This window comes from Lepisma saccharinum, chromosome 8, assembly GCF_977018435.1.
Source record: "Lepisma saccharinum chromosome 8, izLepSacc3.1, whole genome shotgun sequence".
Lineage (NCBI taxonomy): Eukaryota > Metazoa > Arthropoda > Insecta > Zygentoma > Lepismatidae > Lepisma > Lepisma saccharinum.
Genome location: NC_139236.1, coordinates 32,689,388 through 32,716,766, shown reverse-complemented (window position 1 = coordinate 32,716,766; position 27,379 = coordinate 32,689,388). Strand labels below are relative to the sequence as shown.

The window sequence follows — 27,379 nt, the reverse complement described above, 5'->3', positions numbered from 1 at the left end:
GTCAACCTACCTGCAACAACACCAAACCCATTTCACATGTGAGTATAAATTAAAACAGTCTCTTTAATTCCACTTTAAACTGTTTTACCCATATTATTTCATGATAAAAGTTCATTTTTATTAAGGCGACACGAGGAGATAAAAAAGACATTTCAAGTTTTGATACATATCTACAATGATTTGCTGGTTTTCAACTTCCTACATTCCAGTAACTCTTTTTAACAACTTTGTTGAAGAACACACGCGAGTTGAGAAGTTAAACATACGCAGCATAACCTTAATTATACATATGCAGCAGAACCTTAATTATACATATGCAGCATAACGTTAATTATACATTCTCCAGAAAATGCAGGAAAATGTAAAATCCAAGAAAAATCTTCATATTTTATTATATTGAGCCCAGACAAGTTAAATGAGGGTTGGCGGAAAGGAGGGGGGGGGGCAAACTGTGCCACCGCCCAGAGCAGCAAATTTTCAGGGCAGCAAAATTGGAAGAAAACAAAAAATAAGCCTAATGAAAAATTGGAAGTTGTAATATTACTACATAAAACTTGTTCAAAATGGGCTAAATAATAAGTAGATTTGAAACTATTGGTTACAGAAAAATGTAGAATTTCCTATCTTATCGCTGATGGAATCATGAGTGCTCCTCTAAAGGTAATAAATGTAGCAAGCAAGAGTGCAGCATCCACCCCACATATCTGATAGTTTCTTTCTGTCCCAGCTTCCCTTCCTCCGTTTTGGAATTGTCCATTTCACCATCCAAACGTAGGCAATACTGTACAGATGTGAAATCGAAAGAAGCAGCAGTTTCAGTTTGAAGCAGAGGATGAAACTATTGAAGATCCACAAACACGGTACAAAGTTGATTTTTATTGCCAGGTCCTAGATGTGATTATTTTAACTCTAAGAGAAAGATTTGAGCAGTTTAAACAACATAGTGAATTTTTCGATTTCTTGTATGATATTAGAGTCGACGAGCGATATGAAAGCGGCTGACCTTGACAAGTCCGCGCAGAGAGAGAGGGAGATACATTTCCGCTGTTGCCACCTACTCACCGTTCGAGGTTCTCGCCATTCTTTCAAAATAAAAAAACAATGGCTTACATTCGAACAATTGTAAATTGCCGCTGCACGGCTATTATTGCAACAATCGATACCAATCCTGCACGAGTATTACCAGAAAGATTTAGACAATCGTATTGTGCTGTAAATTAAATGTGTAGAATCTTGAAAGTAAGTGAAAGAAATTAAATATTTTATTGACCATTATTATATAGAGAAAAAGTTCTCTTGCGAGCCGATTTTTATTAAATTAGATTTGAAATAACTTCCAGTGAGAAAGTTACAAAGAAAACTCCAAATTTTAAGTTCGTATAATATTTACAGCGATATGTTATTTGGTTACTGAGAAAACGAGAGAAGAACTTGATTCATTCTTTCGCGGCGCGGCAAAGACAACTTCGTTTGCCGCAGATATCATGCGCCAGTCTTGTGCCACTCGCAATAACAAAACAACTGTCTGGCATGCATAACATGAACTGAAAATAAAAAATAAAATGCCATTTACTTACATAACGCTCATTCCGTACTGCTGTCAACCTCGTCACTTGATTCAAGTTCTTCGGAATCCGTGTCTTGCAAATTTATAATGACCTTCTCGATGACATCATCTCTGACTATTTCATGCTGGAAGTCATCTTCTTGTATTTTTTCTGCGTGAGCCACACAATCTGCCCACTCGGAAACACCTATTCTGTCTATTGCTTCGTGAGTCAGTTTCTATACGTCGGCAATTTTGAAAGTCTTGTTCTTGTCAGCTACGTACCCCTTCACCTGGGCCCAAATCATTTCAATCGGGTTGTACTGACAATGATAAGGTGGGAGACGAACAACTCTGTGACCATATTCTCTTGCTATTATATCGATTTCGTAACTTTTGTGAGTTGGTGTATGATGTTTCACCAGCTTTAACAATTCTGCTCGGGTTTGCGTGCTTGTGTGGGGAATGTTCTTGTTACAGAGCCATGCCATAATATCCGCCTTCCTTGTATTCGAACAAGGCGTTTTATCCACTTGCAAGGAATGTATGCTCGCGTTGTCCATTACAATCACGGATTCGGGAGCTAGAAACGGCAAGAACTGCTCGCAAAACCACTTTCGAAACACGGCAGACGTCATTTCTGAATGATAGTCAGTACTGTTTGTTTTGGAGCGGAAAACCAATTTACTTTGGGGCACAAAGCCTGTAGCAGCTGAACCAGCATGACACACTATAAGACGAGCACCTTTTCCTAATGGCACCTTTAACCCACCAGAACCATCACTCATTCTCCAGCAGCTCGTCTTCGTGTGATTCTGGTTGACCCAGGTTTCATCTAAATAGTATATATTTGCAGTACCAGCTTTCCTGATTTCGTGCATGGTTCTGAGGAAGATCACTCTCGCAGCTACAACATCACCCCTCTCCATTAAAAATTTCCTCCCGTCGTTGCCTTTCCTATATCTGAACCCCATGTTTTTCAAAACTTTTAACACTGACCACGTACTGCCTGCAAACCCGATAGCTTCCTTCAATTTAGCCCTAAGTTTCACTGCAGTAGGAAATTCGCCATTTGCGTACATATCAAATATAATATTACGCAATAACCCTTTATCAAAATCGTCCAAGTGCGTAACATTCTTTCGCCGATTACGACGTTTGCCAGGCGAGCGAAAAGAAACCGACCCTGTATCGCCGATCGACGACCTGGCTTCCTTCGCAATCGTCTGAACTGTACGCAGACCTATCCCACATGCAGCCACTGTATGCTCCTGACATTTGGCAGCACTGCTCCCTGACGAACACGAGGCACTGTCTGCGAGATTCACTTTGGAAGAACTGATACACTTTGTACACCATATCTCGCGCTTGTTTGTGTAGAATACGACGCTTAGGTGTTTCTGTAGCCATCTTGCACACGTATATTGACAAATTTTTGTGATCACACTGAAGAAACACGAACAGTCACAACGAAAACCAAACCGATTCTTGCCGCTCGTAAAACAAAAGAACGACATCGCGCGTTTTGCACGGCAGTCTCCACCACCTCCTTTTGCTACTGCGCATCGAGGCTTGTTCAAGGTCAGCCGCTTTCATATGGCTCGTCGACTCTAGTAAGCTTAAAGACATGCTATCTGATCTTTTGTCTGAAAAGTGTACAAAACTTGCCTGTATATTAACACATGTAGGCTCTAAAGATATTAACCCTACTGATTAAAAAGATGAACTGAAAGTGCTTTCGGCTATAAAAAAAAAATACACTAAAAGAGACCTTAAAACTGATACAAGGTCATGATTTTGCACGTAATGTGAGTGTTCCACTTCGAATTTTATTAACTTTGCCGGTAACTGTGGCAAGTAGTGTTTTTCGAAACTAAATCTAATCAAAAACTACCTTCGGTCAACCACGTCTGAAACACGTTTGAGTGGTCTAGGGAATATATCCAGAGAGCTGACCGACACATTAGATTACGTGGAATTCGCTAGTGCCAAAGCAAGGAAAGTTTCCTTCAATTAATTAAGTTACGTTTAACTATAGTTATTAATTGTATAAATTAGAAGAGGATATGTTGTTACACTTTAGTTACAGTTAAAACCTATGTTTTTGTAGTTTTATTATTTTAAGGACTGTATTAACAATCAAAATTATTTCTAGAACATGACATGTAAATTTAAAAAAAAAATCATAATCATAGACCTACAATGGTAAAAATATGAGGTCAAATCTTTGAAGTATTTCTTTCCTAATACTTGTTACATTTAAGATACGGCAGTGGCGACAATGGGGGGGGGGGGGGCATTTGCCCTCCCACTTGTTTGCCCCCCATAGTAACGGCAATCTAGGGGACAAAGACACTTCACTGTTGGTAGGCAAGGCTTAGCATTAAGATGCTGGTCTAGCATTAAGATGCTAAGTGCAGGGGCAAAAACTGGCAAAAAGGCAGGGTACACTGTCCTCCCCAATCTCCGCCATTGCCCGCCCCTTTAATGCTAAGCCTTGTCTACAAAAGAAAGTGAACTGTCCTTCACCCCCGAGTTTTGGCACCCAATTTGCCGCTACTGGTTTAATGATATAAAATGTAATTTAGTGTTGCATTTGTTAAAGCTTACTGTGGTCAAGACATACCTTTTTTCTTAATAGCGTTAAAAGGTCCCATCATTTATTTTATAGTTTGATGTTTTACTTAGGAATATATTGATTTTCAATTTCCCATTAATTCATAATGACGAGGGGAGATGCATTCAAAAGGGAGCGGCATCTGCCATGACCGCCGAGAGTGGCAAAATGACTAGCACTGCCCCTGAGTTAAATGTGCAATGTAGGAAAAATGTAAATTCCAAAAATATAAAATTGGGATAGTTGGAACTGCACTACTGTTCAGGGTTTGTTGCTTCCAATGTTTGGGGTTTCAAAATAAAGGAGTTTGGAAACCAGCAAGCAAGTCAATAATAGCCACACACTTTATGAATCAGAAAAATTCACAAATTTATCTTGGCATGTATTCACACACATTACCAACAACATGAATGAAGAAATGGCAATGAAACCTAGAAAAAAAATAGGAACTTACTCACAACCCCCTTTCGATGATGCATTCCATGGTTTATATTCCACATAAGTTTAGTCCAGATTAGAAACCCCCTCTGTGAATAAAGAGAATTTGTAACTACTTCTGCCAACAAAGGGCAGCACCTACCTGAATGGAAGGATGCCCTCTAGAGCCTGCGTGATGGATGGAGCATTAGCCAAAGCAAAACCTTTGCTTAGTAGAGCCGAGTTATTTCTGTACACTTGCTGTGCCAGTTCTTCTACTATTTCCATGTCTTCTTCCATTTCTTCCACTGTAAAAATAGATGACAAAATAATATGTAATTCATTTATTAATATGTAGGAAAACAAAGATTTAAAAGCATAATATTATACATACAAAACTTCTGGTTTTGATCAATACAGGAAAAAAATATTATCCATACCCTGATATCGAGTTACTAAAAAAATATATGTTCCAATAGTATTGGATTATATATGTTAGCCTTGTTTACTTAGCCTAATGCGAAACCTAGTGTTCTCTATTTCCTAAACACTCGGTGTTCTTCCTTCTCATTTTCTGTGATTTCTTTGCTCAAAAGTAATCCATTTAGTTCATGAAGAAAAAATAGGAGTATTTTTTTTTCCTTTACAAAACTGTATCCATGTGTTACTGTATATCAACAGCTTTGTATACAAATCAGTTCTAAGTCAGTTCTAAGTGATTCAAATTTTGAAATTTATAAAAATTTGTAGCAGGCTTCCTCACATAGTTTAATCCAACAATAAGGGTGAAGATATAAAAAAAATGCTACACGGAATGTAATTCTGATCTACTGGATTCACAAACACTAGAGAAACACAAACTTAAAATATTAAATACACAACCTGAACACTCGCTTCACTCGTCCATTCCACACAAATTTGGAACCCTTTCATCTTTCTTTCCTGGATACTCTACCAAAAGCTGCCTTTAGGTCTGTATATGTGTCACTATTTTTTCTGTTGCTCTTTTCAAAGATACAGAAAAATCTGAGAACAAATTGTGAGAGAGCTGCAATCGTCATTAGTCCATCAATAGGACTGCTATGAGCATGTTAAAGCTTCACTATGATTATAAGTTCCTTACCTGTGGCAGGCGGGAGCATAAGGTCCTTCTTCATCAACGAGGCAGCACACATTCCTCCAAGATAAGCCAACTCGGTCTCCAGGTGTTTCAAGCCCTCAGTGGAATTCAGATTCCACTCATAGCCAACAACTAGGCACTTGAAACCATAGAAACAGGCCTTCTCGTCCTTCACGTAATCTGAGGCTGTTTCTAATGAGAAAATTACTTCGTTGCCTGTGAAGAAGATGCAAGTACATTCAAGTTTCAATAACAAAACTATTTATTAATATTGTAATGCTATTCAGTACAATATTCATACATAAATTATTAGAATTAGCACCAAAAATTAAAAATAATAATAAAAGTAGAGTATTAACATAGTTTTGAGGGGCGTAGTGGTAATGTTGTAATCAAGGAGTCCCCCCTCCTCCACCTTTACATGGCACAGTGCTTCGGATCCCACTTTAAACTGTAGATCCATTCCTGATTAGACTTTCTGTGCATGAAGTGGACTTACACCAACAATTTAATCAATCAATCAATTAACATACTACTCTTGTTGTAACATAATGTGCCAAAAAGTTGCTCTTCAAAATCCACGAATTACAGCATCTGCTATTAGTGCACGGTTGCACTATGTTGAAAATTGTCTATAGAGAAATAAGGACAAATTTTGAATCAAACTTTATTATAAAGGCTACATTTACCAAAATATATAAGTTATGTGTGATCATTCAAATGATAGGATGAAAATCCAGAACTTTCAGTTTCAATAAATAAGAATAGCAACCAATGAAAATATAAAACTGAGTACTTAGGACTGAACTGTATATGAAGATTGTATTTATAAAAATGTAAAAGACTAATGTCTAGACACATGCCTATGAATTTTCCAAATTTCAAACCCATCTAGGATATTCATCATGTAAGGGAAGAGGATTAAATGCATATGGGTTAAATCAAATTAAAAGTTTAGGACAAAAGTACATGACACCTGGAGTCTAGACAATAGTATTTTACATTTTTCTGATGTTAGTGACACGTGGTGTGAGATTTTAGCTTCTTTATGATCACATTTATGTTTTACTATACATGACATACTGCCTACATCCCTATGCCAAAGAGGAACAAAAATTGAGAGTATTTGAAAACAAGATCCTTAGGAAAATCTTTGGACCTAAAAGGGATGAGGAGACAGGTGAGTGGAGAATGTTACATAATTTAGAACTACATAATTTGTATTCATGTCCAGATATTATTAGAATAATTAAATCAAGAAGACTTAGGTGGGCAGGCCATGTGGTACGAATGGGAGAGGAAAGCGGAGTTTACAGGATTTTTGTTGGGAAACCTGATGGTAAGAGACCTGTAGGAAGGCCAAGACGAAGATGGAGGGACAACGTTGAGATGGACCTAAAGGAAATCTGTAGGGATGGAAAAGAGTACATAGAACTTGCTCAAGATAGGGACAGATGGAAGGCCTGTATTGCTGCAGCCATGAACCTTCGGGTTTACGAAGGCTCGAGAGGTAGTTAGTTAATGACATACTGCCGAAAAAACTATGCTGTATGTATTTGAATAAATATAGTTAATTACTAAATGCACAACTGCTGCATAATAAGAAAACTCGTTTAACCACAGTTTCATTTTGTTCTTAAAAGCCATGCATACACAAACTTATAACATGCTAAATGATCAAAGAAAGCAAGGGGAGTGTTCAGAAAGATCATAACACTCACCTGGTAAAACTACAGCCATCTGGGGCCAGTTATTGCTCCCACTGAATTTCCGTAAAACTGGCCAATAGGGCACAGGAATGCTGTCTTCCTCTTCGACGGTCACCTTCTTGGTGCTTGCATGTGGAGCAGATGGGAGGCTTGGAATGTATAACTGGAGAGTATCTTCGGCCTGTGCAGTGCCGCATAATGGATCAAACTCTATGCACAGCCATTTTACACTCTCAGGAAATGAGACCCTGTAATGTAAAAAGTTTTGTTTAAAAAAATCTTTCAAATCAAATGTTCATTCTTCCACTTGCAGAAACAGTATTAATTTATTGCTAGAGCCACATATTTATGAATAAAATATCCATATTTTGGAAAAAAAAAGTGGTATATAAAATGGCATTTCGATGTTAAAATGGTGAATAAGATTGTAAATTTGATTAAAACTATACTTATTACACAAAATTAACATTTCACTTCTAATAGCACGTTTATATAGTTTTCAGAGTATCAAGTTTATTCCTGTGTAAAGGAGTCCATTTGTGCTTCTCAAATAGTTACAGAAGAATTAATTAATTTTTCGTGATTTGCATAACCTAAGAAGGTTTCGCGTCGGTAAGTAAACCCAAAATTTTGTGTTTAAGAGTTCATTTCACATCGTTTCTTGACAAAACATGGTAGCAAATTGCACATCACACCTTTCAAAAATGTGAAAGATTAACACTACAATGTGTTATTTACATTTTGTGTTATAGTGAAAAATAAAATATGCATGCCCCTATTTAATGCTTATTAATAATTACAACATCTTGGCAACAAAAGAAGAAGAATCTGAGCTGATAACAGCAGTATCAGTCAGGAAATAAACAGAAATATCAGCTGATATTTTTCCAAAACCCACAAAATACCATGCGACACTTACTAGAAATCATGTGCAATACAAAATTTACATTTACATTGCATCAGTGATGTGTGGGAAAATGGATTTTGTGAACAAATTACAGCTATTTTAATGTTCTGATTACCTCATACGTGAACTTATATTTTTAAAGTACAACTCTGGTAGATTGATATGGTATTTACCTGTAATTTGACACTGTAGCTGGCTTGTATGGATGATCACTTTCAACCCATGCATAATGGTTGGATGTTGTGTTCGTTGTGTAGCAATCCTGGCTGTCAATAGAACCTGTGCTCTGTTGCATGGTGGCGCTCAATAGGTTGAGGGAAGCCACGTGTGGCAGAAGGTCTTGGATCAAATTAAGCACATGGACAGCACTCTAAAAATATGAGAAAGATATACACTTCTATTAGGGATGGCCGGATACAAAAACAATCAATGTGAAGTTTCAGTATAAATTTAACAATAAATAACATCCATTTTATGTAAGTATTCATAAGTAAAAAGCGGTGAAGTAATGGAAAAACTAATAATAAATGCAATAAAAAACAAATCCATTTACTCTTATAAATGAAAAGCTTTTTTTTAATTTTCACACTACTTTCTTTGTAGTGTGAATGGAAAGGCTAATCAGTACTCCAGCGGTATTGGTTGATATAGGTACATCAGTTTAGCTGCTTATCAGCAAAGTTATGGATAATTTTACCAATCGCAGAATGTCAATATTCTGGACACTACACAATACCATATATTCTTGTTAATTAATATACCTGCCAATAATTTTCTGGAACTGATTCCAAGGTCAATATTTAAGTGATTGTTATATCAAATATCAACAAATACTACTTAACACAAATACAATGACATTTTCAGTATAGCAAAAGTGAAAAATTCTGTTCTCTATGATAAACATCATTAGATATTAAACACTGGTAGAGAAACAGTTTTCACATATTTACGAGAAAGAATAAAGTTATGAGATTTGAAATTGTTACAAGGAAATAAAGCTTCAAAATACCCCCCCCCCCCCCCCCCGGTGCCTTTTTAGTGAGAAATTGAATATCTGATTCTTTTTAAATACCGGTATTTTGTTGTAGATATCGATATGCCACTTTTGACCAACAGATTTATATTGAAAATACGCTTCATCATATCCTTAATTTTTTGTGCCAAATAATATTTAAGAATTGAAAAGCTCGGGTGTAAAACATGGTAAGTGACATTTTGGCCATTTCTGAGTTCATTAAGAAAAAAGTTATTAGAAGCTATACTGTAGATAAATTGTTTTCGTGTTGTGTATACCGAATTCAGAAGGCTTCATTGACTCCAATGCAAATTGTATGAAATGGCAATTTCACTCAAAAATTGAAGGATGGCACAATTTACTTTGTAACTCAAGAATAACCAAAATGTCACTTACGTTTTACACCCAAACCCTTCAATCAAACTTCTATGGCAATTTTGATGTAGCAGACATACAAAAACCCAACTTCATTCCATCAACTTACCCTCGGGTCTGATGTTGCAACTGGGCTTATATGTGCAAGGACTAATGGTAACAGGGTGGTCACCATGCATGCCGACCCCAGCACGTCAGCTGCAATGTCTTCAGATCTTTCCCTTGCAAGCAACATGAGGTCATTGCATCTCTGGAATACAGCAGCTGTCATTGATAGAGTGCACTTCCTTGCTTGGAGTTCAGCTAATGCTCTAGTGGTTTGCTGGCTTTCAGAATCTTGAGGATTACTACAAAAGAAAAGGAAGAAAAGTATTTGTTACATATCCTCCACCATTACTACCACTACTTATAAATAAAATTTAACATAATTACAACTAATGTTATATACAAATATGTAATGCCCTGTACAGATATTTTGGTGCAGATCTATTGTTTTATACTAGGCTGTGTGAAAATATATGATTATTCTCTTAACCTTTTGGATCCCAAGCGTCTCGAACGAGATACCTAAAAGTAACCCTCACGATCCCAAGCATCTCGATCGAGATGCTGTGTCAAGGTCGTAGTTTTTACGTTATAACTTTTTTATTTTTGGCTAGAATTTCGATTTTTTTTATATTGTTCCTAACACATGTATTTAACAGAAATGTTTCTTGCACCTTTTTTTTTCTTCATGAAAATGGAGGTGAAAAGGCGGGAAAAGGGACTTCTCTTTTGCGTCTCTTTTCAAGGGAAAATATAAATTTCAAACATTTCAACAATTTTTTAAAATAATTTTTGGGGTTTTTCTCCCTTCCCCCTCCATATATATGCCAAATTTGCATAAATTTTGCATTTTGACATTTTTTTCGGGGGGGCGGGGGAAACACCATTTTTTTAAGAAAAGTATTTTTGAGGGGATTTCCCCCTTTCACCCTCCATATGTACGCCGAATGTGCATAAATTATATATCGTCTGAATCTCTGATTCATTCTGCGTACAACGGTATATCTTTCATATCCCTAGGGTATTTAGTTTCTGAGCTATAGTCATTTCAAGGTACCGCTGCATTTTGAAGCTTGAATCAGTGGCGTGCCCACCATTCCTTTTGGGGGTACAACTCAAGTTACATTGGTCATATGACAATGATGCAAATATTTTTTCTGTTTCTTACATGCCAGCGCTAATTTCTATGTGCATTTTGAACTTTTCATATCCTTTTTTTCGGGGGGACGAAACCCCATTTTTTTAAAAAAAAAGTATTTTCAGGGGATTTCCCCCCTTTCCCCCTCCATATATACACCGAATGTGCATAAATTATATATCGTCTGAATCTGTGATTCATTCTGCGTACAATGGTATATAGTTCATATCTCCAGGGCAAATAGTCTCTGAGCTAAAGTCATTTTAAGGTACCGCTGCATTTTGAAGCCGACCATTCCTTTTGGGATGTACAACTCAAGTTACATTGGTCATATGATAATAATGCAAATATTTTTGTGTTCCTTACATGTCAGCGATCATTTCCATGTGCATGTCGACACTGTCATGTACTTTTTTCGAGGGGGCGGGAGGGGTGCGAAACCCCATTTTTTTAAAAAAAAGTATTTTCAGGGGATTTCCCCCCATTCCCCCTCCATATATACACCGAATTTGCATAAATTTCATATAGTCTGAATCTCTGGTTCATTCCGCGTACAAAGGTATATTACTCATCTCTCTAGGGCAATTAGTCTCCGATCTACACTCATTTAATTGAAACTCTGCATTTTGCTCAAAATCGGCTCGGGACAGAGGGGCTTACTTGTGAAAATGGCCTTGGGACTCAAAAGATTAGGAGTGCAATTTTGCAAATTTGATGCAAAATTTATTTTATCTGCGTTTACCAAATTTACAATTTTCAGGTAAATTTTAATCATGTTTTCATGAGTTTTTCATTATGAAATCCTCAAATTCCAAAGTGACAACAGGCAAATTATTTGACAGTAGAAAACTTCTTATGTCACGTGCCGGCAACATATTTAAAACACTAAAATAACACACAAACAGTACGATGAAAAACACTTAGGACTTCTTCCGAGCTTTCGACTTCTTCATGGAGTCATCTTCAGGGCTGGTCGAGGGAAGACGGAGTGTGGATGTGGTTGTAGTTCCACTGGAGTTACTTGATGTGTTTGCCAGCAGATGTCATTGCAGTCTTGCAGTGTTGGTTAAGTCTTTGTATGTTTGGATTGTTGGTAGGGGGAGATGGATTTTTTAAGTTTTACTGTGTTGTACCAAGATGAATAAAGATTCTCACGTAAAATGTCATTGAAGTTATTTGTGTTTTTGATCATGTGTACCCCTTCCTTAACAAACCCTTACATATTTTTCCTTTCGCCTGTGCAAGGAAGAAAACGCAATCCTGTGGAAGTTGGTGGTTGGTTTCTATAATATGTTTGGATAAACCAAAGAACTTTCTTTCCTGCGTATGTACCGTATGTGGTCGGTGAATCGATCTTTGAACTAAAATTTAGTAAAATTATATTTCTTTTAATATCTACTACTTACATTTGTTTGGGCACTTTAGGTATTTAGAATCTTTGTAAAGGGTGTCCCAAGAAGAAAGCAAGATCTGAGTTGTGCCATTGTCTTATTCTTGTTGGCTTGGCACCACTGTTTTTATAAATTTTTTTTTTATTTGTTGTCTTCTTGTTGTTGGATTGGCACCACTGTTCTTATAAATTTAAGTTCTGTCCTTTATTTGTTGTCTTGTTGTTGGTTTGGCACTACCTGCCATACCTCCCATGAGACAATAGCCTTGCTGCATGACAAATTTCCGGGCCAAGTCCTTTTATGCAACAGTGACCAGAACTGGCCAGCGAGATCATGTGACCTGACACCCTGCAAATTCTTCCTTTGGGGGTACGTGAAATCGCACCCTACCAGACCTCAAGGTGGAAATTTGACGTGTCATGGGCCAAATCGAGGATCAAGTCTGCATAAGAGTCATCAGTAATTTCTTCAATTGACTACTTGCAGAACATATATGACAGATATTGTTTTTCATAAACTGGCAACATGTACCTTTTGTAATGAATAAATAAATGCCATTTCATGAAAATAAAATAATTTTTTTAACGTTATTAAATCCACCATTCTTGTTGGGACATCCTTTATTTTCATTTTAGTTTCATTTACCCTGTTGGTTGTTTCATGTCGAACTTAAAATTGCACCAAATTAAAAAGGCAGGAGTAATTAATAAAGATGAAAGTACCTGTAATATAATATTTGAGGTATCTGTCCTCTTTTCTGAGTGGTTCCATTGAAACTAAGGGAACAGGTGCTAAAAGTGAAAGTGCACCCATCTGGCCCTTTGACAGCAGTTAACCCTCCATCTCCATTGCTTGTCCGACCTCCATGATTTCTCAAGCGAACAGCATATTTAACATTTTCCTGCAATTAGAATGTAGACAGACATTATAGCATAAGCACACATGTTACAATAAATAACAGCAGCAAAAACGGACACAAGAAGAGGTGCTGGTAAGGTTTCCAATTTGTTTTCAATATAGAAACAATGGTATGAAGATTCTCCTGATAAAAAGTATTTGACAGTACAGTGTTATCGAAAAGAAGTGCAACCTGATCTTCAAGTGGTTGTTTTTACATTTAGGGTGGAATGGAAATCAGATTTTACATTTTTGCACATTTTAAGTTTTTACATCTAGGGCCAAAGAAAATGTAAAATTGAGGTTTCACTATATTTTTCTCAACAGCCAGCAGCACTGTAGGGATGTGGGCAAATGTTCTGAGTGATGTTTGTTAAAGCTGCAAGCAGTATGTCATTACCCCTGACCAAATGGGCATTCACATCACTGTATCGATATTGGAAAGTTTAATCACAGATACCAGCTGATACTTTCACAGAGTTCAGGAATCTTGCAGGCTTCACGAAAGTGCTGTGCAACATTTTCACAGAGCACTAAAGATCATAGAAATTATGCACAATGCATTATTTTCATTATTTTTGCAAAAGCACTGTGGGGGAGAAATAGATTTTGTGGTTAAATAATTACCTTATGTGAAATTAATATTTTGAAAGAAAAATTTGATAAGATTAATTTGCTTTAGTTCCATTTTTTTTTTTTAAAAAAAAAACTATTTTAAAATTTATGAATATATTGGAATACTTTCAATTGTTTGTTTCCAAATATTGGTATTGGTTCAGCCCTAGTATTAGTTGTTGAACAGTACTTTGTTCTTACATCAGAAGAATTGGAGTATACGTGAAGGCATATCCAAAAGTGAAACTTTACAATAAATCAACAATAGCATGACTGATTGCATGTTCTTGCGAAAGTGTGAGACTCTTATGGACAAAAAGCATAGTAGGAATCCATTGGTAGTTAATTTCTTGTTTAGGAAAAAGGAATCAATTTTGAAAGCAGGCCTTAACCATAATTCTCAACATTTTCCATTGTCCCAACACCACCATGATTTTAATCAGAATTTAACATTATGACAATGACATTGTAAATGGCCGCGGTGGATCAGTCCGTAACGCATCTGAATACCATGCTAAAGGTTCCGGGTTCGATCCCCGGCCGGTTCAAATCCGGGAACTTTTCTAACGTTGGAAGCTGCCCTGGCACCTACCCAGCATCGAATGACATGGGTACCTGTGGGGAAACCCTGGGGGGTAAAGGCAGTCAGGGACGTGATGCTGATCACATCACCCCCACTCACAACCAGATCAACAAAGTGTGGGGTGTTACCCCCACACCCTCCATATGCCTTAATGGCGTGGTACTAAGCACATGGGACAATGACACTGTATGTAAACATTAATACCAGGTTACATAACTTTCTGATCATAGTGTGTATAAGACAATAAAGAAAAAATGTAATTCATAACTCTACATATGTAACAAATGAAACACTCAACAGTTTTATTCCTATAAAGGAATGGGATTATTATTTAAAAATTGGTATAGCTGTCTATCAATTCTTGCTGAAAGTGCTCTTAAAATTCACAAACTGAAAAAAATGCATCAAATTAATTCTAGTCATCTGTGTACATCAAGTGTTTCTTAATTGCTAATTCTGATTGAATAATCAATTCAGTTTGTTCTGTAGACTCCTGTAACACAGTAAAGTGGTACACAATTGCTAGACTTAAGGAATTAAAGAGTATGTCATTTTATCTGGAGAGAATTGTACAAAAGAATACTGAATGCCAATTACACAATTGGCAAGGGCTGTTCCTAGAAACCAACCACACACCACCATGGACCATCTATGCATGTATGCTTGAACAATTGTAGCCAGCCACTAGTGGTCCATGAATTGTCACTCGAGAACCACTGACAACTGACACACAAATTTTTAAAAACTGCATTACCTTTATTGGCACTGGCTTATCAAATTTCACTTCTGCAACATCAGCAACACAGTCATCAGGCCCAAATGTTCCACGAGCCATTTCTAGACTATTCCAACGCTGAGTGTGGGATGGATCGTTGCTGCTATTACTTTGCTGAAATACACAATATTTTAGGTTGTTGGAGACAAAGTTTATTAATTTTTCAATTTCCAGTTTGTGGCAGATGAATATTACATGTTTCTCTCAATTTTGATCATAAACAATTTAAGATTGTATGATTGCATTTTTAAGAAAGTAGTTTAGTCATTATAAAAGATTAAACAAAATAGTATTGATTTCTGCATATACATATTTCATAACTAAAATTTACAGAAAACATTCATGCAGCTTCATATTTTTTCACCTAATAGAAATCTTTACTCTACTTACATAATGTCAATAAAAAGTCACGATCCTTACTCTTGTAAGAATACTACTTCTTTTAACTTTTGTGCACAGAATGAGGATGTCAAAAATTCAAATTTGAACCAAAACTTTAGAAAAATACATCCATGTTCCTTTATCTACAAGATAATTTCACTTGTTATCTTCTAATCAAAATGAAATAGGGTTTTCTTGTATTATTTTCATTTAATTAATTAATATGAATATATTATACTATGGCTCCTTAAATTTTATTAATTATTTTTTGAACACCCTGTGGTGAACATCCATGTTTCTTCACCATTTGATGTATACACAACTGCAAACAGGAAATACTTGCAAGATTTTTATTCTGCTTAAATTCCTTTCCGTTTATTAATGAACTATTATGTTGTGGCACAAAATTATTCCAAAGATACGTACACTTACATCATCCAGGAGTTCCAACTCATACTCATAGGTACCCATGCCCCCATACACACACACACCAGCTATCACAATTCCTGGTCGATCAACAGAGAAGCAGATGGCATCAGGAGAGCCGTTCCCTGTGTTCCAAGTCCGACTTTGATTTGTTCTTGTGAATCTTGATGTTGTCATATGCAGCACACGGCCACATGCTCCTTGAAGATCATCCTGTTTTTGGTTAACGTACAGAAAGGACACACATTACTAACAATTCATAAACAATGGAATATTTTAAAAATAACGTTGAGCTAATATTACTACAATCTGATTTCAATACCAATTTTGTTACTCTTACCAATTCCCACTGATACCAGTGCTGACATTTGCAAATTGAAACAGTTAAAAGTAGTTTACATTACTTATAAATTGTAAAATGTAGTTTCTAATTGGATATATGCAATATCAATCTACTAGTTTTACTTTCAAATAGGGATGGGTCGATACAAAATTTTGGCCGATGCCAATAAAGCAGCAATATGAAATTTACTTATATTGAAACTGTCCTCCTCCGTAGCCGTGCAGTCTAAGGAACCTTGCTTTGGATGGCATGGGTTCGATCCTGGGTGTAGTCTCCGGGAAATTCCAGCCTGTGTATAGGGCTGGTGGCAACCCACCTTCGTGAGGAAATTGGGGAGCTACGAGTGAGTAGTGTAATTGGGGAGCTACGAGTGAGTAGTGTAATTGGGGAGCTACGAGTGAGTAGTGTAATTGGGGAGCTACGAGTGAGTAGTGTAATTCGGTCTCGAAAATCTCCTATAACAGCTGAGGGTTCGACGTGCTGACCCCACGTCACCCCATTACCGGTTGAAGAACTCTACACCTCTAGGTAGGATTGTGGGGGACTGGCAGTCGGAGATATGCCAAGGCCCTTCAAGGGCTGTCACGCCACGGATTATTATTATTATTATTATTATTAATATTGAAACTGACATTCTACAGATCAGATATAAAATTCCAAATGGCCCGTGAAGAATGTGAATGGTTGTTGATTGAACTCCTTAATATGTTACCAGATGACTGCAATGCAAAACAATCTGTATATTTACACACTTACTTTTAAAAAGTAAAGAATGGAGATTATATATTTATAATATCTACAAAAATAATAACAAAATTTAATTTAGTGCACTTATATTTCACTAAATATAAGATATTTATAGATATATTAGAATGGTAAAATTTTATCAGTAATTTTACTGATAAACTGATACACCAATATGCCCTATATCATCCGATACCGATATAGTATCTGATCTGTCATATTCCTATTTTAAAATATTCATAATTTCACATAAGCTAATTATTTAATCACAAAATCCATTTCTCTCCACAATAATATTACCAGCAGAATGAAAATTATGCATTTTGTATAATTTTCAGGATATTTAAACCCTACAAATGTCACGTGGCATTTTGTAGACTCCATGAGATCCCCAGGTGTCAATGACCACATTTGAAGCAATACTTTCCAAAACCACTGGTATCAGAAAATAGCAATGCATTGGTATCGACTCAGCTCTATTTAAAAACCATAAGGTTTAATAAAAGTCCTCCTCCGTGGCCGTGCAGTCTAAGGCAACCTTCTTTGGACAGCATGGGTTCGATCCCGGGTTCAGTGTCTGGGAATTTTCGGCCTGTGTATAGGGTCAATGGCAACCCACCATTGTGAAGAAATTGGGGAGCTACAAGTGAGTAGGGTAATCTGGTCTCGAAAATCTCCTATAATGGCTGGGGGTTCGACGTGCTGACCCCACCTCACCCCATTACCAGTTGAAGAACACACCACTAGGTAGGATTGTGAAGGGAGACTGGCAGTCGAGAGATAGGCCAAAGCCCTTCAAGGGCTGTCACACCATGTATTATTATTATGTATTATTAAGGTTTAATAAATATGTCATTGTAAATATGCCACAAATTAAGATTTCAGTTTTAAAAAATCATTTGTCTCTGGTTACACAAAAAGGTAAAAGTGAAAAACTGCCACACATTTCACCAACATTGAATTTGAAAAAAACAAAAGGTCACACACCATAAACATAATAATTCTCAACAACAGACTGGTTTTAAAAATGCCTCATTCTATGCGTACCCTTGTGTGATGTCATGAAGGTTCCACCAGCTCAGTTCGTGAGAATTTGGGGAACCAAAATTACTAGGCATCTAATATGTACACTCTTCATGTAATCTAAATATGCTAAAGAAAATCCTAATTTACAAACCCTGTACTGCGCTTTCTGTGTGTGTGTGTGTGTGTGTGTGTAAATAAAATGTGTGTAATGTGTGCAGTGCATACTTTCAAAATTAACAGTAAATTTAGCAAGAAAATACAAAATTCAGACTGAGAAATATGTGACCTCTATTACAATTTCATATTTACTTATTGCTGTTTGAATTACAATTTAATTCTCTTTAATTTATATAATGTAGGGAGGAGGAGGGGGGGGCTAGGAATAAATGCAGCCATCTATGTAGTTTGACTTATAAGTAGAGCCACATATTTATGATGAATCAAAGATCAAGATTTTGGTACAAAAACTAGGCACATTTCGGGATCAAAAGCGTTATAAAATGGCATTTCAGTGTTAAAATTGTGAATAAAACCCTAAACTGGATTTAAAAACTACACTTATTGCACGCATTTCCCTTCTAATAGCACATTTATGTAGTTATCTCCTGTGTAAAGGAGACTTTTTTTTTCTCAAACATTTACGGCAGAATTAATCAATTTTCCATGATTGGCCTAACTCATAGGATAATTCAGACTTCAGAAAGTGTCGCATCGGTAAATAAACTCTAAATTTCATGTTTAAGAGTTTATTTTGTATTTTGCAATTCATTTCACATCATTCATGACAAAACATGTTACGAAAATGAACCTCAGACCTTTCAAAAACATGAAAAATGAAAATTACAGTGTGTTGTTTCATATTACGAGCTTTCTTCAAAAACGAAATATGCATGTCTCTACTTAATAAGCACAGTTTCAAGCACTCTTTGTACCATTTGCCCCTGTATACATTTGCAATGGGGATAAAATAAATCTGCTTTGCAGACCTTGGCCTTTAAATAATTGATATAACATGGGATGCACCTTTATGATCCTCCAGAACTGTTCGTTCAACTACTTCAATATTAACAATGTACAGAAATAACAGACATTCGAATGTTCAACTTTCAAACCACCTTCCAAGCTACCTTGGAAAAATTAAACTTTGTACCATCTGTATGTGATATTTTGGAAGAGTTCGAAGGAAAACAATTTCGTACTTACATCTGTTCCACTTGATTGGGTTGCCAACTCTGCAACAATGCGAGCCAACAAATGACAACAGTTCCTGACAAGTTGAGGGGTGTACAGCACACGCTCTTGGCACAGGGCTTGTCTCACAGGAACAGCTGCTATATTTAGGAGACGTTCTAGGACCTCACGGAAAAGCCAGTTGTCAGCACTGCTTCCTTCAAGCTAGGTGAACGGGAAATTCAGAGTGCATGATGTACACGTGTATAAACACATACACATATACATACATGATTTACTTTTAAATCTAATTTAACTATTAACAATGGAGAAAATGCAAGTTGCTATGTTCATAAAAAAAATCCAATTAAACATATTACTTGACTTTTATGTTCCTATGTAACAATTATAAAGCAGATTGTGTACCTACAGGATCAGTAGAATTAGTAACAAGAATTCAACTAATAATTAGTAACAATAGCATACTTTTAGTACATAAACATTTTTCTTTGCATTTTAACTCTAGCAGCATGTGAATTTTTCAGAGAGGTGACAAACACACGTGTATACGTGGGTTAAGTCATAAGTCATGGCAACTATTTTTTTTCTCGCGAGCAGGGGACAACACGAGAAATCTAAGATATACGTTTGAAAGTGTATGGAATGTACTTCCGAAAGAAGCCACCAGATGGTGTATGTGAACAAGGGTGGGGTAGTAAGCACACACCCAAGTTCAGTCGGTGAGTGACAGCATTCAAAAATGGAAGTCATGAAGCAGGAGCAATTTCCGTACATTAAAATAGCAGTTCTCCACGGCAGAAAGCACGGGAATGCCATACAGAGTATAACCAGTCCATTCAGATTACTTGATTGATTGAGTTTATTTTACTTCGCGTTTTGTGCCTCTTGGCTAATTTGCGAAGATGGCGATGAGTGATGAAATTTATGAATGGACATTCACAAACAACCAAGCCCAAGCAGGATTCGAACCCAGGACCCTTGGCATCGCAGCATGATGTGCTAACCACTCAGCCACAGGGTCCGGCAGTCCATTCAGATACACTGTTATATGGACATTAAAATTTGCCAGGATTGGTAATTTAAATCTTCAATTTTCAGTGGGGGTTCCTATTTAATTGCTTTCCCCTTAATTAATCAGCACTGATTCTTAAATTTCATCATTATCAGAGCTATATTTTAAAAGTTATTCATAATTAAAATATTGAAACTTATTTTATTTATTTTCATGCTCCATTGCAAGCATTGCAAAGAACGGAAAATTTTGTATCTGTAATTCTAGTATTTTGCAATCTCTCTTTGCTAATTATTACTCACAGTTGTTTCATGAGGTTTTTCATACATTTGCAATGAAACAAGCACAATTTGAAGTTAATTTAACATTTCGATGAAATTCGTCAAAGAAAAATGCTCAGCTATGGTTCATCTTAGTTCATGGATATTTTGCAGTGTTGCAAAATCACTTTGGAGAAAAATCGGAAAAATCCTAATAACATAAGGACAAAAAGCATACAAAATATTCTCTTTTAGCTTAGTAAATAACAGAAAAAATATCTTTAAATTATATAAAACATAATTTTATTACATATTTCTCAATGTAGAATGAGTATACACAATTTGCGTAAAAAATGCACATTTATGGCATATAAAAAGTATTCATTCATTGGTCTGTGTGTCCATATCTTAACTTGAAGATGATGGATACCTGGATCGAGGCTGGACTAGAAAGATGGCTGCCGAAAAGAACGTGCATAGGAGCGTCGGAGTCATAAATTCATAATTTGGCTGCTATAAGTTAAAATTCATATCAAATGAAAAACCAAGACCAATGTAGTGGTTCATGAACATCATTGTTCCGAAATTGGAAGAACAAAAGTGAAAATACACCGTTAAATCAATTTGGCACTACGGAAAAAACAGAGGAGTGGTGTAAGAGTGATTCTTTCAAGAAACCCGGACAGATACGTATTTGTTTAATGCAGCTCCAGGTAAGGGAGGCTGGAATCTTTTCGTGAAGCATAAGAAAACTTTCAACATTAATATTACTCAATGTAGAAACTCAAATCTAAGAAGATTAATTTGGGAAATAAAAAATATGGCCATCTAAGGATAACAGTATTTTCAAATTTAAAACACTCATACTTTTGTGACAAACTCAGAAGATAAAATAAAAGTACGTTTATTCGCTATTATGTGAAGTAAAAATATAACAGTACCTACTGAAATATTTGATGTAAATTTACATCTAAATACGGTTTGCCAACAAAGAAGAGATCTTAACAGTATTTCGGTGAGAGGTGGCACATGTTAGCACTGCACATTCAGCGGATGGTATTCAGTGCCTGCCCCATCGTTGGCAACAAACAGTGGATAACCTGGGTGAATACTTTGAAGGTTGTTAAACAGTGTAGTCTTGTGTACTTTTTGTTCATGCCATAATAAAACACAGTTATCCAATGTCCTGTGTTCTGCCTCTTCCCTAAGAGAGTCTCCTGCATCCAGACTTCATCTGGTGGCTTCATTCGAAGGTACATTCCATACACTTTCAAAAGTGTATCTTAGCTTTTTCGTGTTGTCCCCTGTTCACGGGAAAAAAAATAGTTGCCATGACTTATGACTTAACCCTCATATTAGGTTAAAAGAAGAAAATAAATTAAAAATTATTGAATAACTAAAATCACTATGCTGCAGATAAAAGTTACATCCTTATCAAATCCCTATGCTGCAGATAAAAGTTACATCCTTATCAAGAGCAAAATAAAACATCCAACAACTGAAATCACCATGCCATTGGTAATAGCTGACGTTGTAAAGTGGCTCTCACATATCAGCACCAAGATGGACAAGACACAACCCCAGAGAGGATTATACTAGCTGTCGTTTCAGGTGCCAGAGCCTCGTTAGCCTGCATGAATGCAGTTTCAAGGGTATACTAATCCTTGTGCCGTAAATAAGTGTCCTTATCCCATCCCTCTACCTGCCGAAACCACAGCACATGCCATTGTTGATAGTCGAAAGCATTGCCACATCTTTTTCCCTCTTCTAGTCTATCAGCAGCAAGTGAAGAAGATACCACCCTTTCCCTGCCTTGTTTTGGTGGAAGGGGGTGACAAGATGCTTAGCAACTCTGAACTAGCATCTCTTTGTCGATATGTACTACACACCTAGATTTATGGCTGTGGTTTTCTCTCCGATTTAGGGAACAGAGGACATTTAAGGTCAAATACAGTATGTGGAAGGGAAATGTCTTCCTAAGTCAACACTCACACCTCATTTGTAAAAACAAAGAACTGGGTGAATTGCATGGTCTTCTCATTCCATCGATATTAAGACCCCCTTTACATAAAGGCACATTTAGAGAAATGCAGATTCAAATGGTTGAGCAGGGTTCCTACACAAAATCACGCAATTTTTTCCAGGACATTTCCAGGACTTTTCAAGAATTTTCTACAATTGCTCCAGGACAAGTGTAGAAAGTAAGCATGGCAAAATACACATCATTACATATTTTCTTTTATTAAAAAAAATAGTTCTAATTTTTTTTAATGCAGGCTCCCAACTCCCCTACACCTGCTCCTTTCCACACCTTTCATTTCTTACTATAATGAAGGTTATTTAATTTTTACAATAATACAACAGAAAAAATAAACGCAAGTATATATAAGTTTATAAAAAATTACCATCTTGTATTGCAAATAAACAAGAATAATATCCTTGGAAAACTTGGAATTATTATCATCATATTTTCTACCTCTATGCGATACAAAATAATACAAAAGCACAGGGCATTATACTTCAATCACAAAAATAAAACTTATCACAAAACTATGACTACAGTACACAGCAACGTGACATAAGGAAATAAACCACTGTCATGACACTGGCCTGTTTTAAATGAAAACTTATTGTAATTCATACAAATAAAATGGGGCAAAGGAATTTCCAGGACAATCTCCAAAATTCCAGGTAAAGCTTGGAAAAATGTGAAATTTCATAACATTTCCATGCCTGGAAGGAATATTTTAAAATTCCAGGTTTTCCAGGATGCGTAGGAACCCTGTTGAGTACATCACTAACTAGGTGGAACCTCATATGACTTCACAAGTGACTTGTTCAATTCGTAAGGTAGATAATGTTGGTAAATTCTTTATTAACCTTCTACACAATAGCAACATATTCCATTACAAAATCTGGCTAATCTCTCTCGTTCTACCATCAGGACCGACGCTGGAACCAGAGCAAGTCCTGTATCCCTGCTCAAATTCTGATTTTCTCTGTGGATAGCCATTGCCTCCTTCATGGTAGTAATTTCTTTAGTATTAAAGTCCTCCTTCATGGTAGTAATTTCTTTAGTATTAAAGTCAATTCTGTGCTCCTCATTACTGGAAATGTTCAGCCAAACCATATTTTTCTGGATGAAAATTCTTTAGGTAGCCATGCAATTTCTGTAGCTCTAATAACCTTTGGTGGACAGAGCCTCACACGCATGTCTGGCCTCTGAATAGGGACTTTTCAAGTGCATGCTTCTCAAACTTGATGCAACGTACATAAAAAATCATACATCAAGAACTAATTGTCGTAGAGAGATGGAATTGGTCTTGATTTCCTTCAGTATGATAGGGTTTTTACCGGAGGTGAAATTTATACATTGTGAAAGTTAGAGAAAGAAGAAGAAAATCAGTTTTTTTAATGGTACTAAAATAGACCACAATAGACCAAAGTGAAAAAAAATTACTATGTAGCAGAGTACATTGCTACAACCAAGAAAGGTTTTGTTGAAAAAAGGCTGATACTTCTTGGCTACAAAAATAATTACAACATATAAGAGCAGCAGTGTTGCTACTTTGTGGAAACAATTTCTGGAATTTCGCATCTTGTGTTGGCCCTGTAAATGCTGAATGGACCAAATTTCGAGGGAAGCCCAACGAAATTCCACTCTTTGAGGATATGTAATGTCTGCCCAGAATTTTTTTTAAAAAAAAAAAAAAAAAAAAAAAAAACAATTAAATTAATGCAACATTTTCGAGTCATAATTTTGGGGAAATTTTGAAAATTGGGCCTTTGCCCCTGGACCCCTAATTTTTGCATCTTGTTAAAGTGTTCTCTTGTTACGATTAATACATGCAAAAGTGAAATATATCAGAAATAAAAGTGGTGGTTAAGTAGTTATAGCTATAGCATATTGGTTACGTGCGTGTTACTATCAATAAACAAAAATACGTTAGAGTATTCAAATTGGTCTACTTACGCAAGTGAGTATGTATTCTTATGTGAACGACGTTTCGGAAGCTTTACTGCTTCCTTCCTCAGGTTGTCGTTTTCGGCTCGGAATATCAAGCCACGTCAGAGAAGTGTCATGTAAGGATACTGGGTGAAAGGTTTGGGTTAAAAACACTTCATAGTGCTTGACCTATACAGAATTAAAACCACCTTGCTAAAAACCCCTTAAAACTCACAATAAAACATGTTAAAACCACCGCTACGGTAACTGGAGTGGCCGTTGAGAGCCTAAACTCCCTGTCAAGGTGAAGCGTGCGGGCAGATGGCGCTGCGCAGCGGAGTGGTACTTCCCCTCCCACGAGAGATCCCTCCCCTCTCTTTTTCTTCCCCTCGTCACCAATCCAAGGAGAATTCCCGTTCCACCTCGGCTGCTTTCCTTACCTCCGATGTGACATGGAAGCCCATCGGGGCCCTTTTATTATTCACATTGTCCCACTTTTTAAAAAAGCTAATCCATACGTCATCCAAATTCCCCTCGTCCCGGTTCAGTTTATTTCTGTGTCCCGCGCATATGAATGCCGTTTCGTATACGTTCCTATCCAATTTACTATTACTTCTTTTGATAACCTCTCTTTTTATTATTCTATGCCCACTGTTTATTATATGTTCTGCAAGCCCCGTTTTCGGATCCCTTTCTTTGATGTTCTTATCATGTTCGCCCCATCTAATACGCATGTTCCGGGCAGTTTGTCCAATATATTCCATCCCGCAATTGCATTCTATCCTATACACCCCTTTTTGTTCATCAGGGTTATCTCGAATTTTTACCCCCCTCTTATAATCCGTGAAATGTTTTTCAATATTTCTAGGTGCTCTCGTCCCGCATTTCACACCATACTTTTTCACTGTTTTTTCAATTTTCTTCGTGAGCCCTTTACAGTACGGTATCCCAACATAATTAACTTTACTATCCAACCCTCCCTCCTCATTTTCCTCCTTTTCTTGACAGGGAGTTTAGGCTCTCAACGGCCACTCCAGTTACCGTAGCGGTGGTTTTAACATGTTTTATTGTGAGTTTTAAGGGGTTTTTAGCAAGGTGGTTTTAATTCTGTATAGGTCAAGCACTATGAAGTGTTTTTAACCCAAACCTTTCACCCAGTATCCTTACATGACACTTCTCTGACGTGGCTTGATATTCCGAGCCGAAAACGACAACCTGAGGAAGGAAGCAGTAAAGCTTCCGAAACGTCGTTCACATAAGAATACATACTCACTTGCGTAAGTAGACCAATTTGAATACTCTAACGTATTTTTGTGTGTAGTTATAGCTGATTTTATAACATCTAACCCATAATACTCAAGAGGGAAATGTAGGACTTGTTAAAACTTCTCTTGTTAATACTAGTAAGAATGGGTCTACAGCCAGTGGGAAGACCTTTCCCATCTGACCACTAAAGGTTAAATTGTTCTTCCTGTTGGTACGTTTTAGCAAAAGAGTGTGGACACAGAAGATACCGCACCCAACTGATCCACCACATACACTACGTAAAATCCTCCCACACATAATCTATTTTACCTTGAAGCATGTACTTCAATCCCTGTAGATAAACAGTGTTAGCTCTTAAGAATTGGGTTGAGCTGATAAAAGTAAAAGCAAGAACAATAATAAAACAGCAGCATTTACTAATACTAACCTGGCTTCTGTAACTCATTTGTTCAACTAAGATAGGATAATGATGCCCATCTATGCACGGCATCATGGGAAGACCAGTATTGTCTGAAGGGCTGAGTTGTCTTTTTAGAGAAGAATCTGAATCAAGGACACTGAGTATAGGAAATGTAGAGCGAAGTCTTACAGTCGGACTGCATAATGATGCCAGGACAGCACTCAATAAACGATCAAAGTGCGACGAGTTGTCTCCTCCCTGAAAATAAGTACATAGAGATTAACAAATGCTCAATGGACATAATTAATATTAGAAAAAATGAGATGTATAACTGAACAAACTTGTGCTACAAATTACGGTATTTACATTCATTACAATAAGTAAAATAAACATTATAAATCCTTGACTACAGAGATGACATCAGCAAACTTTTCTGCAGTGAACTAGCAGGGTGTCTACTTCTGAGACCAAGGGAAATTCAAGTATAATTCCAGGTTTTTAACGTGAAATTTCTACAACGTCAAGTCTGAAAATAGAATGATGAACAAAGACATTTTGCCTATTTTGATACTATTTACATACATATACATAAATATCAACACTATACATTTTTAGTTTCAAGTGTATCCAAAAACTTTAATGTAGCATTGTTATACAGGGTGTTCAGACCTAAAAGTATACAGTCAACTGAATTGACATAATTTATACTTATCAATTCCCAGTGGTGGGATTTGTGCTACGTTGCTAATGGATACATTAATGAGATTTGAATACTGGATGCCAGGATTTCCACATTTATAAAGAAAATTCATAAATATTTCCCAGTACCAATAATTTCTGCATGCCAGGAATTCCCAGTGAGCGGACACCCTGCGTATGTAATGTGAGTTTGGATATGCAATGGATGGATAGATGGGGCAAAAGGTATTGTTCATCCTACTTTACCAAGGTTTCCAAAAACAGATCTTAATGGAAACCTTTTCTTACCTTTTCCATTGCTGACAGGAGATCACACAGGCATGTCCACTTAAGGAACGCAGTTGGATAAAAGGCATGGAAGCACAGAACAAATGTATGGTGACATTCCTCCAGAATGCTATTTGTCATCTTTGAATAAAGACCAGGATCTGCAGAAGCAAAACAAAAATTATTTTCACCATGGAAAAAGAAGTGTCATAAGTTCTCACATCCTTGTGCATCTTTTTATAATGTTCTCAAGGTTAATGTTGTCACC

General features: G+C 36.6%; 1 protein-coding gene across 1 annotated transcript in view; it reads right to left on the bottom strand.

Annotated features, from left to right (window-relative positions):
* Positions 1-27,379, bottom strand: part of hiw (MYC binding protein highwire) — a 529,247-nt gene that overhangs the window by 388,988 nt on the left and 112,880 nt on the right. Inside the window, exons 27-37 of the mRNA XM_083126444.1 lie at positions 27,133-27,272; positions 26,173-26,403; positions 19,274-19,465; positions 15,958-16,170; positions 15,130-15,264; positions 13,003-13,181; positions 9,816-10,053; positions 8,490-8,686; positions 7,422-7,657; positions 5,704-5,916; positions 4,744-4,888 (exon numbers count right to left, since the gene is read on the bottom strand). Coding sequence (XP_082982570.1) covers positions 4,744-4,888; positions 5,704-5,916; positions 7,422-7,657; positions 8,490-8,686; positions 9,816-10,053; positions 13,003-13,181; positions 15,130-15,264; positions 15,958-16,170; positions 19,274-19,465; positions 26,173-26,403; positions 27,133-27,272 — 2,119 coding nt within the window. The remainder of the gene's footprint in view (positions 1-4,743; positions 4,889-5,703; positions 5,917-7,421; positions 7,658-8,489; positions 8,687-9,815; positions 10,054-13,002; positions 13,182-15,129; positions 15,265-15,957; positions 16,171-19,273; positions 19,466-26,172; positions 26,404-27,132; positions 27,273-27,379) is intronic.